The following is a 17,986-nucleotide window of genomic DNA, read 5'->3' on the forward strand; positions in this document are numbered from 1 at the left end:
TTTAAACCATATCATATATAATTCTTTTAAATTTGGGCGGTCCATTACATTTGGTACACAACAAATATTATTTCAACTTTTGTCACAAAATAATTGGCTTGTTGGCGTAGTTTCTTTTACTTGAAAAAAAACGAATCATTTTTTTAAAGGGATTTTATGACCTGGTAACTAAGATCTGTAAGCCATGTCTTAATTGTTTATATTCTTATTTTTATGTAAAATGATAATATAGAGTGAAATGAAATAAAATGAAATGAAGATGATTAATTTGAAACATTAATCAACTGGGATGAAATTAAATGAAATGAAGAATTTGAAGTCGTGGCCTAAAGTAATATAAAAGGATAAGATGTCCGGTGCATTCGTGTTGAGCGATGCACCGGTGTTCGAATCTCAGGCGGGTACCAATTTTTCTAATGAAATACGTACTCAACAAATGTTCACGATTGACTTCCACGGTGAATGAATAACATCGTGTAATAAAAATCAAACCCGCAAAATTATAATTTGCGTAATTACTGGTGGTAGGACCTCTTGTGAGTCCACGCGGGTAGGTACCACCACCCTGCCTATTTCTGCCGTGAAGCAGTAATGCGTTTTGGTTTGAAGGGTGGGGCAGCCGTTGTAACTATACTGAGACCTTAGAACTTATATCTTAACTTATTTTGTCTATTTAGTGTTTCTTAAGGATTAAATGTGCAATAACGGTGGTTTATTAACTGCGAAAGTGCACAAATATGGGAAAATAAAACAAAGCCGCTGGACTTAACTTCTCGGGATCCTCAAAAAAGTCCACTGAAAAGTTCTCAGTAAATGACTACCATTTTACTAAGATTATATTTCAACCCAAATCATCTTATCTCATCTCAGTTGATTAATGTCTCAAATTATTCATCCTCATTTCATTTCACTCCATATTATCATTTTTCATAAAAATAAGAATATAAATAAAAATAAGACATGACCTAAAGGTCTCAATTATCAGGTCATAAAATCTCTTTAAAAAAAACTATTAATTGTAGACAAAACGTCATGTCTTTCAACATCAACACGTTAAGTTTCTAAATAAACTGAACTAAATCATTAAATCTACAAACTAGTATGATAATAAAATGGACGCATACGATATATTCAAGAAATTAACGAAAGGATTGACATTTAAAAGACCTGTGTTGGGTGTTAAAAACAATGTAAGTCAATATAACCTCTTAGTTATGTTTACAACGTGAAATCCCTGGTTTTCACTTAATCTAGCCTAAACAGCGCTCTCTAGAAAACATTGATATGTGCCGTTTTTTTCGTTTTATTAAACTCTAGCGTATATTTCGTTGATTTAAGCTAAATCATGTTCAACAAATTTGGTACTTTTGACTTCAAGCTAAGTTTATGGTTATAATCAAATTATTCTAAATATAAAAAGTAAAAAAACTAAAATTAAGATTCAAAAATGTTTACAGTATATTTTAGTGAAGACCAATCGTGTCACTAATGAATTTCAAGCAATATGAAGACCCTAGTATTGTCAAACAATCAATCGATGTTTTAAACTACAATCGAATTCAATTTCAATCCAGAACCATATTATTAATTATCATGCACGAATACACTTATGATGTATGGTATCTTAACGTAATTATTCATTGTCCACATTAATTAAACAACCAATCGTCTAATAATATTTAAATACCTAAATAGCAAGAGAAAACTAAACAGGAGACATTAAAACAAGAAATTGAAATCAAGAAGGAAGATTTGAGCGACATTGAAGATGTCGCAGAAATTGAGAATGATTTGGAAAACTCCCAACCAAGTTCTGGAAGTGAGGAAGAAGAATTGGAGCTAGTTGATGGTCTTAAAGTTGGTAAAAAAAAGCGGGGAAAGAAAAAGAAGGAAATAACCGAAGATTTAAAGAAGAAACTGATACAAGAGGAGGTTTGTAATTGATAAATGAAATCTAAGTTATTAGCAGTAAAGATTTATATTTAAAAAAAAAAATCTTGTATATGTTTACTAATTTTATTTAGTGAATTATGAACTTAAGCAAACATATTGGATAACAAGTCAGGTCCCTGTGTTATTGTTTTTATTAAAAGGAAAATAAATACCCTTACTAATACACTATATATGATAACTTTATATGCTCTAGATTGTTTGTTCAACATTAGATTCAAGGTTTCAAACAAATTCTCAAATTTCAAACAAAATAAGTAATCAACGGTTAGTTTAATTTGTTTCCTGTATAGTGCACAAAATTAATAAGGTGATATAAGCAAGGGCGGGGCAGCCGTTGTAACTATACTTAGATCTTAGAACTTATATCTCAAGGTGGGTGGCGGCATTTACGTTGTGGATGTCTATGGGCTCCAGTAACCACTTAAGACCAGGTGGGCTGTGAGCTCGTCCACTCATATTTACAATAAAAAAACTTCAGAGGTGTCAAGGGACACCCGGATGGAACGAAGTTCCTTTCGATTAATTAGTGAAGGAATTGTAATTTTTTTTAAAGTTATAATAATAAATTACGGCATTATGAAGAAGAAAAAAACAATACTATGAACTAAATTACTATTGTTGAAAGGCTATCTCGAGAAACTATACTCATTACGCGGACCAATCGGATACGAGAAATGTCACGCGATAAGCGCCTACACGTTGATTGGTCAGAATGACGGATCTAAAAAGTGTCGTGACAACTTTTCGTAAGAATTTTTTCCGTCTAGCCCCCTTTCACAACGCGCGATAAGAAACTTCGTTCCAAAAAAAATATATTAATTATTTTTTTCCAAGACAATAATATTGAAGCTATCATGGATTTCATTTGTTTGATTGCAGGAAAATCGTTTTCGTAATGAGCATGGTATCAAAGCAGTCGGCCGACACATACCACCAGCACTAAAAGACTTTTCGGACTTGACTGTCCGTTACAATGTTCCACAGGCTCTTGTTGATACAGTCACCCAGTGTGGATACAGTGAACCCACTCCAGTTCAACGACAAGCCATGGCTTGCATGTTAGAGGTAGGTATTTTGACTTTAACAGATAATTTGCCTTAAATAGGTCATAGCAAAACCAATGAAGGCTTACTAAAAAATAAACTAAACTTGAAAATGTATCATGAATAACATTTTCAAAGTTTCTACTATAAAGCAAAAGATAAACCTTAGTGACCTGGAGTGTAATGAGACTTTTAAAATAATTCACATTCCACCTGCTGATAAGTGGTTATCGCAGCACATACATATTGGAATGCTGTCACTTACCTTGAGGCGTGAGGTCCAAATCTCCCTTGTATTGTCCAGTGACCATCCCGCTCTTTAAAACAAAATGCAAAACTCCATTTCTTTTATCAAAATCAAAAAGTTTTGATTCATTTGAGTCATTGATCGTTAATGTTGCCATTAACAAAATATTGTTTTCAGGATCGTCAAATAGTGGCGTGCGCTCCGACGGGATCGGGTAAAACTGCCGCGTTTATCGTACCCCTCCTTCATACATTAGGAACGCACCAAGGCGGTCCTAGAGCCCTAATACTGTGCCCTACTAGGGAACTGGCTCATCAAATATACAGGGAGGCCCTACGGCTGAGTGCCTCAACTCAACTCAGAGTTACAGTTGTGAAGAATTTGAAAGAAAGTAAAGTTAAAGAACGCGAAGCTACCTTCCGGAAAAGCGGTAAGCGTTACTAATTTATAGTAGTGGTCAAGTGTCTCGTGACGCTGCATGGGTGTGTAAGCCATTATACACCTAATGGATTTCAGACACAGATCACCTTTTCGCATTAAAAGTGTACAATTTCCATAAATATTCAAAATTGAGTTAATATGCGGAATCATTTGGTAACACCAGTATTTTTCTCATAAATACTGTCAAAAGAGAGTAGTTTTTTTTTTTTTAGTTTACGTATGTTTTGACTACTATTAACAAAATTAATAATTTTATCTTACTTTAAAAGACAGATAAAATACAGATAAAAAATAAAAAATAAATGTTGCAAAGATGATTAATATTAAAAATATCACATGTTAAACTTTTTATTTTATTTTATTGCTTAGATGGGTGGAAGAGCTCACAGCCCACCTGGTGTTAAGTGGTTACTGGAGCCCATAGACATCCACAACGTAAATGCGCCACCCACCTTGAGATACAAGTTCTAAGGTCTCAAGTATAGTTACAACGGCTGGCCCACCCTTCAAACCGAAACGCATTACTGCTTCACGGCAGAAATAGGCAGGGTGGTGGTACCCAACCGCGCGGACTCACAAGAGGTCCTACCACCAGTAAAAACAAACTTTAAAACTTTTAAAACACTCTCCTGTAAAATTAGTAAGTTTTGAGATTATACAGTTTTAATACGAGAAGGCGAGATGTCTTTGGGCTCGGGTAACTACTTGACATGAGGTTCCCTGTGAACTCATATGTGCAGAATATTCTTTTTAATTGTGTTTAAAATTGAACTTTGTCTAATTACAGATATAGTTATAAGTACACCAAATCGACTCTGCTATCTACTGAATCAAGATCAAGTTAATATTTCTTTAGAGAAGTGAGTTTCATACATATACTCCATTTTGATAGACTTCTTTGTTGTCGTGACCCCGCACTGGCCTGGTGTTAATTAAGGATCTTTGTGTGTTCGGGTCTTGCAGTATTTATTCTTGTCTTGTATGTCACAACAAAATCCTTGCTGTTAGTTGCTAAATATGATACATATCAATGAAAAGGAACATGTAACCAACACGTTAGTTCATAGATATCAACAACTGAAGTAACATCCTTGGTAACAACAAGGTTGGTGGCAGCAACCTGGTCAGAGTTGACGTCCCATTGGTAACTGCTGCTGTAAAAGATGACAGTCGTTGTGCCAGTTTAATTCTTGTTACGTTATGTAATTGTTTTATCCAGGAAGTCGTTACTGAACTCACAATCAGCACTCGATACGGACATACCAGACCTCTGATCTGCTAAGATGTGACGGTTTTTATAATATTTTGAAGTTATCTTCCCAAATAAATACCATATCACAGTTTAAAATCTAACTAATTATTTTCCTCTCACCAGAGTACGCTGGCTTATAATCGACGAGGCCGACAAGCTGTTCGAGGGCTCCTCAGAGCAGGAATCCGACTTCAGGCAGCAGCTGGAGCAGATAATGTGCTGCTGTGGACCGAAACGTCTCATCGCCATGTTCAGCGCCACGCACACGCCGCCCGTCGCCCGCTGGAGCCGCCGCCACTTGCGCGGGCTCGTCAACGTCACCGTGGGACAGAGGTGCGCGGGCGGTGGGAAGCTTTGAAAGCTCCTTTACTTTTTTTTTACTGCTATTCCAACTACGTCCAGACGGGTGTAGGTGAGCTCACGGGCTCAACCTGAGAGAGCTTGTTAACATTAGCCCCAACAAGAGCAGTGCTTCCCAGAATGCTTTTTGCAGGTGGTAGGACCTCTTGTGAGTCCGCACCGATAGGTACCACCGCCCTGCCTATTTCTGCCGTGAAGCAATAATGCGTTTCGGTTTGAAGGTTGGGGCAGCCGTTGTAGCTATACTGAGACCTTAGAACTTATATCTCAAAGTGGGTGGCGGCTACTGCGTTGTAGATGTCTATGGTCTCCAGTAACCAGTTAACACCGGGTGGGCTAGGTGTGAGATCGTCCACCCAACTAAGAAAAAAATGTACCATCGCAACACAAGCGATACACTGAGCGAATCCAGCGAGAAGCTCAATGAGCTTTCCTTTACCGCAAAGCAGAGCTGAGCCGCGATTGCTGATATAAAAACCCACAAGTCTTCACGTCTCGTTACGTTGCAGGAACGCTGCGACGAGCCTGGTAGAGCAGCAACTGCTGTACTGCGGCAACGAGGACGGCAAGCTGGTGGCGTTCCGGCAGCTCGTGCAGCAAGGACTCAAGCCCCCCGTGCTAGGTGGGTCACGTACTTTTCGTAAAACAAGTGAATTGAATTGCATCTAGCAGTGCCACCTCAGGGCAACCGGGTCTGCTTAGGGCTACCACACCATACTGTCAATAAATACCGCAAAACAAGTGTTCGTTTAGTTCCAATACAGGAACAAAATCGTATTGAAAATATATGAAGAAACTAATAATTATTTCATTCCTAAAAAGTGGTATCCATATTTGACAACCTTTTTTTTTTATTGCCTTTGTAGGCAGACGACGCATACGGCCCGCCTTATGGTGAGTGGTTACCGTCGCCCATGGACAATTCCAGGGGCAGAGCCAAGCCGCTGCCTATATGTCGAAAAGTACCGAGCTTTCCTACCTATTCGCTGGTAGCCTAGTGGGTAGTCGGAAGTCGGAATCAAACTGAGAAAATTAGCCCTAGCAAGAGCAGCGCTTCTATCTCATAATCTACCACCGGGAAGATCCGGCGAGAAACTTAGTGGGTTGTGTATATGAACTAGGTTACAAGTACAATTCTTGTATATGAAATACATTAGCTGAAAGTCTCCATCTCCAAGCGCCATCTGTAGTGCGTACTATAACCAAAACCTTTCTAATTAATGCTGCAACTGAATGAAGCCCCCGATCCATTAACGGTGCTTTTAGGTACCTCAAGCACCGGTCACCGTCCTCGCCGAACCCGTCGCTTGCGACGAAGGGCTCACCGAGCGAATTAACCCATAGACACAGACAGCCCACTGAGTTTCTTGCCGGATCTTCTCAGTGGGTCGCGTTTCCGATCCGGTGGTAGATTCTGCGAAGCACTGCTCTAGCTAGGGCCAGTGTTAGCAACACTCCGGTTTGAGCACCGTGAGCTCACCTACACGTTAGGGCGAAGCTGAAATAACCTCTCAAGGCTATCAGCATAGGTAGGAAAAAATAATTAATTTTCAATAAACAAGTAGAATGTTCAACAAATGTTCATTTCTATAGAGGATGTATTGGTGCCAGTTCCCTGTGCCGAAACAGAATAAATTTAATTATTATTAAATTCATTATTATTATTTTTAAAGTACGATTTCAATATTTTGTTTCCAGTATTCGTACAAAGTAAAGATCGCGCGAAACAATTGTTCAAGGAACTCATATATGACGGCATCAACGTGGACGTCATACACGCAGACAGGACTCAGGCTCAGGTACGGGCGAGGAACATAGACCTATATAGTAGGGACACGACATATTGTTCTATACGTACAATTGCTTATATAAATAGCACCCATTTTGAAGGCACATACATAAACATATATCTATCTCGTTCTTACTCAGCACTTTAACTCGCAGGAAAACAATATAACAGTATTTCAGTGCGTACATAAAATGAAACATGAATATACGTAAATATCTCCGTCTCCGTCTAATGAGGCCGAAAATCCGCCATGTTTAGCGCGCCAAATGTCATTGTCACGTCAGTTCGGCCGTCTGTTTTGGGTTGTACATTATTTATTGACTTTGATATCGATTTAATATGATTGATTATATAAAATTTCATAATTTATCATGCTTAAAACATACAAAAATAATAATTAAAACGTATTTTATAGGATCTCAAGAAAGTCGATGCCCTAAAACTATTATCTATATGTATTTAAATTCATTATGGAGCCCTCATCCGAAAAATCCATTTTTCGGTCGGAATCTATTGATCATGACACTAATCATAAATACCACTTTAAAATATGTCATCAAAACATATTTAGACATTCTGTTTAGATATTTCGGGAAAAAGGCTACCGACAAAATCTCTTCGGAACTATTTAAATAAAATAGTTTTATTCCGCAGTGAGTAAAACACTATTGTAAATTTGTTAAATATTTAATAATTAAGTGATTTTAGAGAGGAAGTCACATGACGTTTGTAATTAATGAATAAATGTTCTGAAGGTGTTTTTTTTTTCACGCGGTCCCTTGATAAGTTTAAAATTTGAATCACTCTCAAGCGAAAGTGATTCAAATGGTGCGGCGCACCTTCCTTGGGGTGCGCTGCGGTAGTATGTTACGGACTTTAGAGTCAGCAAAACAATTAAAATAGATTGTAATAGTCTAAGAAAAACACGTACTCAAAACACGATAACATTTAGCATGCTAGAAATGGGCTGATGGCTTTGAACTACGCCATATCTTTGTGTTTTGCGACAAACGACAACTTGATAAAATCAGTGTAGCAACTTTTAAAAATCATCATATCGTTTACTTGGCAAATTCGAAGGACGAACTTGTCTTAGATTTCACCCATCTAAATCATATCATATTTGCACATAACAATATACCTACTTACTTCCCATTAAAGTATAAATTCTACAAATAAATAATACTCAACAATATTTAAAATAAAATGAGCCAAGAACGTTTATCGATAAAACCTGATAACATTGAAATCTTTTGTACAGCACTAAAGCCGCCATGTTTTGTGGCCAGCTGACGTCACAGTGGCACGAAATTTTGGTTGACGTTTCATTTCCATAGGTCTCCTACTTCATTGGCGAGGAAGCAGCCACCCACACTGTTTCTTTCTTTGTTTTGTGAAGACAAGCAAAGGAAATGTAGCCTATAAATCCTAGCTTTTAATATTTTAAAATCAGTCTTTCTTAGTTTTTTACATGGCAAAACTATAAGGCTAAATCTTCAAATCAAATCAAAATAAGTTATTTAACATAAATGAAAGTATACACTTGTTGAACGTCAAAAAGAACTACCGCCAATTCCCAAAAACTGACCTCTTGGATTTTTTTTTAAATATTAATTCTTTCTTCTTAAAATAAGTATTTTTAAATTTCATCTTGGCAATACAATATTCAAATGTATTAAGACAAAATTAATTCAGAAATAAATGATATTATAAAGATATATCACTTACCTGCGTATTCATTCGGTAAAAATGTAAGCGGTAATTCTTTTTTTTTATTTTTTTTATTGCCTTTGTAGGCAGACGAGCGTACGGCCCACCTGATGGTAAGTGGTTACCGTCGCCCATGGACTTCAGCAATGCCAGGAGCAGAGCCAAGCCGCTGCCTACTGCTTAATACTCTCCACAAGCCTCGTTTGAAGAAGGACATGTCATAGCGTTCATTTTCAGCGTCAATTCAGCAAAATCGTAACACATATGGTAATTCCAAAACGTACCTTGAAATTTGTGTAATTGATGTGATTTCCACTATCGTATAGATTGTTGAAATTTTTTAGAATTACTGACACGGGCTAAAAACTGGCTGTAAACGGATTAACAAAGAATAAATACCTCTCATTGTTATTAGAAATGGTTTCAATGTAAATAATTATTATTGAATGGGTTTTTAATGGAATAATAAAATTTATTTCAGCGAGACAACGTGGTCCGCAGCTTTCGCGTGGGACGTATATGGGTCCTGATCAGCACCGAACTGATGGGCCGCGGGATCGACTTCCGGGGAGTGAATCTGGTCATCAACTACGACTTCCCACCCTCAGCTATATCTTACGTACACAGGTGAGTTGCGTTCCAGCTTGTTCCAGCTGAAGAAGCCATTACACAGGAGTACTAAGACTTCGAATCTCTTGAGAAGGGTTGCAGCTTTCACTTTGTATTCAAGAAGTTATACTTCTTTGGGGTAATTGAATTGTTGACAAACTAATCATACCCAATATTTATAGCCAGACTAACGTCACCTCACGCCATATGACGTCGCATCTTGTACTTGAACAAAACTGTCCTAAAATCTTGATGAACAATCTTAACAATTAATTATATCGACGCTTGCAAGCAAACGTGACTAAGCGACAATAACTGCTTTGTACATAAATGACAGGCAATAACCATATTCGATGCGTAATAAATATATATTTCTAGTTCTATTAAAATCATTTCAATCCTACAGCTAGATTCGTTAAAATAGTTTTTTTTTCAGGTATTTCAACTTTAAATTAGTCTACTGTAAAGTTCACGCATTGTTGCTTAGTCACGTTTGCCTTTCAAGCGTCGATATCTATGACTATAAACTGTGTTCCGACGCGCGTTTTAAGAAGTTCAACTTCGAGAACTACATAACAATGTCGTTGGTTGCAGGATCGGGCGCGCGGGCCGGGCCGGTCACAGGGGGACGGCTGTGACGTTCTTCACGCAGGACGACGTCGTCAACTTGAGGAGGTTCGTATTGAGAAGAATCGATGGACTTAATCGAGTCAGCCACGACAAGCCGGGGACGACCTTAACGACTTTTGTTATCTATACTTCTATACTAATATTATTAAGAAGAAAGATTTGTTTGTTTTTTTGTATTGAATAGGGTTCGAAACTTCTGAACCGATTTGAAAAATTATTTCACTGTTTGGAAGATACACTATTCCCGAGTGACATCTTTTTTGAAAAAAATTAGGGATCCTTACGAACCTTCCTTCTTACGAACCTTCTTACGAAAACTCCAATAATGTAACCCAAGGTGTAAAAAAATTACCTAAAATATCCATTGCATCGCGTGCCCTGCGAAAACTACTGATGATAAATTAAAATAATGTACTACGACTTTGTAGAGCACATTATTATTTACAAAAAGTGTCCCGGCAGCATATATCTTACTATCAAAGTTATGCTGCAATAAGTGTTCTTTTATTTAAAAAACTAAAACAACTTCAAATATTGTTGAAGTTTTGTTAAAGTCCCGAGCGGAGCCGGAGCGGGCCGCTAGTTGCTTATAGGGTTGAACGTTGTAAAGGCTCATTGGGGTTCAGTGGTTACCGGGGCCCATGGACAGCAACAAACGTCGCCATCTTGAGACATCAGTTCAGTCAGCAGAAATAGGCAGAGTGGTGGTACCTACCCATGCGGACTCACAAGACACCCTACAACTGTCAGGCCTTTATGCCGTTACAGTACTCACAGATCGCTGACGGTAAATACTAGAGGAGATATTGGATGTGTCTTTCCTGCCACCTCATACCATCTGTCACGTTCTCCCCCGCAGCATCGCGTCGGTGATGAAGCAGTCCGGCTGCGAGGTCCCGGAGTACATGCTGAAGCTGAAGCAAGACTCCAACAAGCGGAAACGGCTGCTCAAGAAGGCTCCGCATCGAGATAAAATATCCACTATACTGGAGAAGCCGGTCAAGTGAGTCTGTGAGGGTTGAGTGGAAAACACCTGAAGCAAACCGCGTATATAACATACTAGCTGAGTCCCGCGATGTTACCCGCGGTTATTGTCGTACTGCGGGTGAGCCGCGGGGCGAAGATAATCTATAAGTTAAGCCTAAGTTACTCCTTATATCATCAGCTACCTATCAGTGAAAGTCCCGTCAAAATCGGTCCAGCCATTCCAGAGATTAGCCGGAACAAACAGACAGACAGACAAAAATTGTAAAAAATGTTATTTTGGTGTATGTACCGTGTATACATTCATATGCATTTAGTAAAAAGCGGCTATTTCAATATTACAAACAGATACACCAATTTTATTTAGATGCATAGATATATTTTATTGCTTAGATGGGTGGACGAGCTCACAGCCCACCTGATGTTAAGTGGTTACTGGAGCCCATAGACATCTACAACGTAAATGCGCCACCCACCTTGAGATATAAGGTCTAAGTTCTCAAGTATAGTTACAACGGCTGCCCCACCCTTCAAATCGAAACGCATTACTGCTTCACGGCAGAAATAGGCGGGGCGGTGGTACCTACCCGTGCGCACTCACAAGAGGTCCTGCCACCAGTAATTACCTACGCAATAATTTAGCGAGTTTCATTTTTCATATTTTTGCATATTTCCTACTGTTAATTATTAAACAATCGATATTACCTTTTGGACTGACTCGGTGGACCGGTACTTAGTGCCCCTGACTGCTGTACCGAGGGTCGTGAGTTTGATTCCCGCATCAGACTAACATTCGTCAGTAAATAGCTTTACTTACTCTATTTGCTAAATCCTAATTAAAGGCCGAGTAGCCGTGCATGATTAGTTCCCAGTTATTATTATTATTATTATTGTATTGTGACGTCACTGTACTCTATCGCACGTAAATCATAGAAGCATCTGTGACAATCTCTATCACAATACGACAAGTGGACACGTGAAACCATAACAATGAATATTTTATATTTTACAGAAGGAAATTAGAAGAAGGAAAGGATTCTAATGTAAATTCAAAAGATACAGAGAAGATAAAGAACGGTAAACACAGGAAGCAGAGGAAAATTGATGGAACAAAAGAAAATGGCGCTCGCAGAAGTACGAGCGAGAAAGAGAATAAAAGGAAAAAATTTAAAAAGAATAAAAAGATTAAATTAACCAAAAAACCTAAATCTGGAAGTTGATAATATAAATAAATGTACAATAGTCATTGAATATCGTATTTTTATTGCAAAACTAGCGACCCGCCCTCGCTTCGCTTCGGAAACATTAAATTTTATTATTGATAGCTGAGTCCCGCGATGTAACCCGCGGTTATTGTCGTACCGCAGGTGATCCCGCGAGGCGAAGCTAGTCTAAAAAAGTAGCCTAAGTTACTCCTTGTATCATCAGCTACCTGTCAGTGAACAGTGACAGACCGACAGACGAAAATTGTAAAAAAAATTATTTTGGTGTATGCATCGTATATACTTAGTCTGGCCATAAATACAAAATATTACATTTGAATTTGAAATCTGTCATTTTTATATGATTGCTCATTGAGTTTTCTCATTTTGGCGCCAATACATTGTACAATATTTTGCGATATTAAAATGGAGTGGGGTGATAAAGAGAACCGAATCGCTGTGATTGCATTACACCAAGTAGGTATGGAGCCAAATGCAATTTTTAAAACTCCATACGCTTGGTATTAGTAAAATGTTTGTGTACCGGGCTATTAATAGGTGCAATGAGACCTCCTCTGTTTGTGACAGAAAAAGATCTGGCCGTCCACGTAGTGTTCGTACGAAAAAGTTGGTCAAAGCAGTAAGGGAAAGAATTCGAAGAAATCCTGTCCAAAAGCAAAAGATTTTATCTCTGGAGATGAAAATAGCACCTAGAATAATGTCGCGTATTTTAAAAGATGACTTAGGACTCGCAGCCTATCAGAGAGGTCATTTCTTAACTGATAATTTAAAAGAGAATAGTGTGGTAAAATCGAAACAACTACTGAAGCGGTACGCAAAGGGAGGTCATAGAAAAAATTAGTTTACGGATGAGAATTTTTTTACAATTGAGCAACCAAGCAAACGAAATGACCGTATTTATGCTCAAAGCTCTAAGGAAGCTTCCCAATTAGTCGACAGAGTGCAACGTGGGCACTATCCGACTTCAGTGATGGTTTGGTGGGGTATTCGCTATGAAGGAGTGATTGAGCCATACTTTTGTGAAAAAGGTATCAAAACATCGGCACAAGTGTATCAAGATACCATTCTTGGGAAGGTAATGAAGCCCCTTAACAACACCATGTTCAATAATCAAGAATGGTCCTTCCAGCAAGACTCGGCGCCAGGTCATAAAGCTCGGTCTACGCAGTCTTGGTTGGAAACGAACGTTTCGGACTTCATCAGAGCTGATGACCGGCCGTCGTCTAGTCCCGATCTTAATCCGCTGAATTATGATTTATGGTCAGTTTTAGAGAGTACGGCTTGCTCTAAACGCCTAAATACTTTGGAGTCCCTAAAACAATCTGTACAATTGGCAGTGAAAAATTTTCCCATGGAAAGAGTGCGTGCTTCTATTGATGCTTCGATTGCAGCCAATGGAGACCACTTCGAATAAGCTTTTTATACTTTAAATTGTTTATGTATTAAACTAACACACTGTAAAAGTAATAAATGTTATTTGCAATAGAATTTTTTTTTTCATTTGTCTCAGTATTTATGGCAAGACTAGGTATAGACAATATCGTCGTAACGACGGCGAGTAGGCATAACTGAAACGTTATTTGGCCGATAATTTTGAATATATGTAGATGACTTTTTTTTTAATTGCTTATATGGGTGGACGCGCTCACAGCCCACCTGATGTTAAGTGGTTACTGGAGCCCATAGACATCTACAACGTAAATGCGCCACCCACCTTGAGATATAAGTTCTAAGGTCTCAGTATAGTTACAATGGCTGCCCCACCCTTCAAACCGAAACGCATTACTGCTTCACGCAGAAATACGCAGGGTGGTGGTACCTACCCGTGCGGACTCACAAGAGGTCCTACCACCAGGCATTTGATGCCTATAGCTTTTTCTGTCCAGCAAAACGACTACTGCAAGGCCTAAGACTTTTTTTTGTTTTAGTCTGCCAGATCTTAGATCTTCAGCGAGAGGTCTGCAGATCTAAACTGACCGCATTTTAGTAAATCGCTGATGACCGCTGAGTTCAGTGTGCTTAGTGTGAGTTTTTTAACATTCTCGACAGCGTAAAAGTTAACTCAACTTTGTATGGAGTTAATTTTTACGCTATCGACAACGTTAAGAAATTCGCACTAAGCACAACGACAAAAAACAAGCGCATTGAAATTTAAAAAAAAAGCATTTTTAAAAATAAGTCATTTTATTTTATTAGATATAAACTTCTAATATACACACCAAATATTACAGTCTTTGATTTATTTACAAAAATATTTAATTTACAAAAATAAACTAAGCGACATGTGTATTCGCTCGTCCTGCTCACACATTATTCATTTATAATATCTGTAAGCGGGACAAATGTCTACAGCTTTACGAAAAATAAAACTAAATGAATTAGTTTATAATCTATGCATAGCTGACATGAGATGACATAAATTATGTTTCATGATTGCATAGTGTTCAGTCTAATATCCCACACTTAAGCGCCTAGATATTAACCGGCTAATAAGCCATCATTATTACACGTTCGAAGAAAGACTCCGTTGACAAAAGTAAAATAATTCACATAACTCCTCGGCCCTCGCGTTCCCGCCAAAAAGAGTTAATAATGAGCGCTATTTGTGGCATAAGAGGTAGTTATCCAATTACAGAGCATAATGCGACTCAGTGACGCGCAATGCCGAATTATGCTGAAGCTTAATTGGAACGTGAATTAGTATTCAAATGCATCAGCAGAGTGCTCTAAGTTAGCACAGTTTTAATTAACATTGATTATTTCTAAAAAACTACGACGAAACGAAAGCCTTACAATTTTTTTCAACATTAAATAATATTACTAACGATAATATAAACAAAATTTCGATCAATGCCAACTTAAAGAAAAAACACTTGTCAATTTTATGTCACTGAGTCGGTATCGATTCTGTATCGATTGCGAGTATCACGCGAGAGCAGTACTTTTGAGAGTGCTCGATTGTGCTTCGAGTTGCTGTAGTTGGAACATTCAACGTTGAGCATTATGCCGCATAATGCGCTCTTGTGCTGTCATTGGAAAACTACCAGAGTATTTCGCACTGACACATATTTTAATTTGATTCTTCATAATAATATTTTAGTTTTTTAATAACAATTTCTCAATAAATGGTGGGAATAGTGAAAATTAATTGTATTTTTTGGAAAAACACGAAATTATGTAAAGCTTGCAAAGTTTTTAAACAAAAAAAATAACGGAACTTGCGGTTTACACGATTTTTAGTTTCCTCTCACTATGCATGATACATAAGGCGATACTTAACATTACAATTTTTATCGTTAATGACAATATAAGTAAACAACCCTAACAATAAAGCCCCCAATTGGCTGGTAAAAAAAAAACATTTTTTTAAAGAAAGAAATAAAACAATTCTTATTAACTAAACAACAAATAATATTTACATAATATACTTAACTTATAATGTAAATTTTGCCTCCTTACAAAGTTGTCAACAATAATAAATTAATGAAATAATAATGAAATAATTTTTCAACAAACTAAATCAAAATTGTAATTTGGAATTCCGATTATAGAATATTTTTTAAGAATCACTGAATCAAGATTAAAAATGTATTTATGTTAAATGTTATTTGTCATAACTAACCTCTATTTTTATAAACAACATAACATTAAGCCTTAGTTTAAGTCTTTAACGATATTACATTTTTATAATTTCGATAACTTACTATGAAATGCGTAAAATAAGTCGGCTTCTTTAAATACTAATTAAACTTTTAAAGTACAACAACAATTTAGGACAAGATAATTTCTTTAAAAAACGTTTTGCAACGAACAGCTTCTTATACGTTGCCGTTATAGGGTCTCAGATAGCCATCGAAGAGTGACAACAAAAACCGATAAATCACAAAATATCACACATAAGTTTGAACGATAGAAAAACAATGTCCATGTCTTAGAATTTCTAATTAAAATAACGAAGAAGCTCATTGATGTTGACACAGTTTGGACAACTAAATCCCAGATTTATGTGTGCGGGCATTGTGCGTAGCGAAATAACCATAAATTATGTTCAGATCAGTGTGTTTCTGGAAGATTTTAAAGTCGATTTGGCTTTTTTATGGATACATTCGATTGCGTGCGTTCGAAAATTAACATTTGCCATAATTTTGAAGAAAAAAACCTAAACAGGTAATTTATCGGTTTTTGTCTAATCTACATTTTTGCACTCTAATCTACATTTTTGCACTTGTTACTACTTTTAATGGCAGAGGGTTTCGGCTAACCAGCTTTAAATATAACATCCCCACTGCTGTTTCACTACGGAAATAGCCGGCCAGTGAACCAAATCTGAATTTCACTGTAAGCGTATGTTACGCCAGTGAACTTACAGCTAAGAACCAACTGTAGTAATGAAATTTGCAATAGGTCCAATCTATTTGGTCCTAACGTCATTTATTTAACAAAACGCACATCTTTGTAACGTATCAGACACATTTCAAAAAACAATTGATATCACAAATACAAAATCAAATAAACCTACACATCACTATATTTTTATAAAAAACGAAAATCGACAAAGATCTATGACGCTTTATTCAGCTAAACGAATTCTAAACCATGCTTGGGAACAAGATTCGCAGATATCACATGAGTCATAGAGACACACTATTTATCATCAATGGATAGCTGCTATGGACATTGAATTCTACATGGTTGCTCAGCCACACCCCCACGTCACTGATTTTTTTGTCAAATCTCAGTGAACCATTGCATTATGGAATAGCCTTCTCGCTAGTTCTCCTGACAGTGACAAAACAAAGAGATAAAGTACTTAAAATTTTGGTCGACTATAAAAATTAGGCTTCGATTTTCATGTGACTTCAACTGCTCTACCAGAGCGTTAATGAACGTTGCTGATAAAAGTACAAGTCCCATGAGTATCCTATTTAGCTTAGCCTCAATCTCCCTCACTCGCAGAGCCAATCACACGGCAACCTCGGCATTTTATTCGCAGGCCACGGCAAATAACCAGCCGTCTTGAAAACCCAATAGTCATAAGATACTTTGCTGATTAGAAGCACTAAAACTAACACTTCTAGGCCTATAATGTAGTAAATGTAGTCTGTCCAATCTCTAGGCGTGTGGCAGACGCGAGATTCCACCAGGTCCACCACCGGACCTAGCCCATCCTGGCATTCCAGGCTTTTGTAATCCGGTACGCTCTTGAAATTTTCTAATAGCCATGGCTGAAATCAAATATAATTAACAGCATTAGTATGAACAGGAAGATGAGCTTACCATCCATCTAGTGGTGAATGGTTGCTGGAGCTAACAGATGTCACAACGTGAATTCCGCCACCTTAAGACATGATGAGGTCAAAGCTTCAACTGTCTTTTACTGGTGCAGAATGAGTGCCTTGCTGAGAAATGACGGTACCTATCCACGTGAAGTCACAATACGGGCTGCCATCATCAAATTGCGCAAAATTAGAGAAATTGCTTGTTAAATTTTATTTTACTATCAGTACCTGCAGGATTTATTTGAGTACCATTTCAGCCGCATCCCTTAACACACATTAACTCTAATCCGATTTAAAGTCTATATTGTATCGATCTTGTTCTTAACTCCCGAGCGCATGAGGCTTCGTACTACACACGGCAAGTGACCCCAAATATCTGAATCGTCTGAACTGTCAAACTAAATTGTCATCTAGGATGTTCAAAACATGGCAACACAGTTCGTTGCAGCAGCGCCGCGTCATGACG

At 37.6% G+C, this 17,986-nt stretch overlaps 2 protein-coding genes across 3 annotated transcripts in view; one reads left to right on the top strand and one right to left on the bottom strand.

Annotated features, from left to right (window-relative positions):
- The first annotated feature begins 1,015 nt into the window (after nt 1-1,015).
- ais (DExD-box helicase 52) lies at nt 1,016-12,269 on the top strand. The gene is made up of 12 exons (XM_028180155.2): nt 1,016-1,190; nt 1,696-1,932; nt 2,833-3,018; nt 3,421-3,673; nt 4,472-4,544; nt 5,060-5,269; nt 5,806-5,918; nt 6,995-7,095; nt 9,277-9,422; nt 9,999-10,079; nt 10,894-11,037; nt 12,031-12,269. Exons 1-12 carry the CDS (start codon nt 1,113-1,115, stop codon nt 12,236-12,238), a joined length of 1,830 nt encoding a protein of 609 aa, XP_028035956.2. The 5' UTR covers nt 1,016-1,112; the 3' UTR covers nt 12,239-12,269.
- A 2,137-nt stretch (nt 12,270-14,406) lies between these two features.
- Nucleotides 14,407-17,986, bottom strand: part of hfw (leucine-rich repeat domain-containing protein hfw) — a 43,330-nt gene continuing 39,750 nt past the window's right edge. For both annotated transcript variants that reach the window (XM_028180181.2, XM_089729309.1), the window contains one exon: nt 14,407-17,466. In XM_028180181.2, coding sequence (XP_028035982.2) covers nt 17,188-17,466 — 279 coding nt within the window. In that variant the 3' untranslated portion in view covers nt 14,407-17,187. The remainder of the gene's footprint in view (nt 17,467-17,986) is intronic.

This window comes from Bombyx mandarina, chromosome 08 (genome assembly GCF_030267445.1).
Source record: "Bombyx mandarina strain Sakado chromosome 08, ASM3026744v2".
Classification (NCBI taxonomy): domain Eukaryota; kingdom Metazoa; phylum Arthropoda; class Insecta; order Lepidoptera; family Bombycidae; genus Bombyx; species Bombyx mandarina.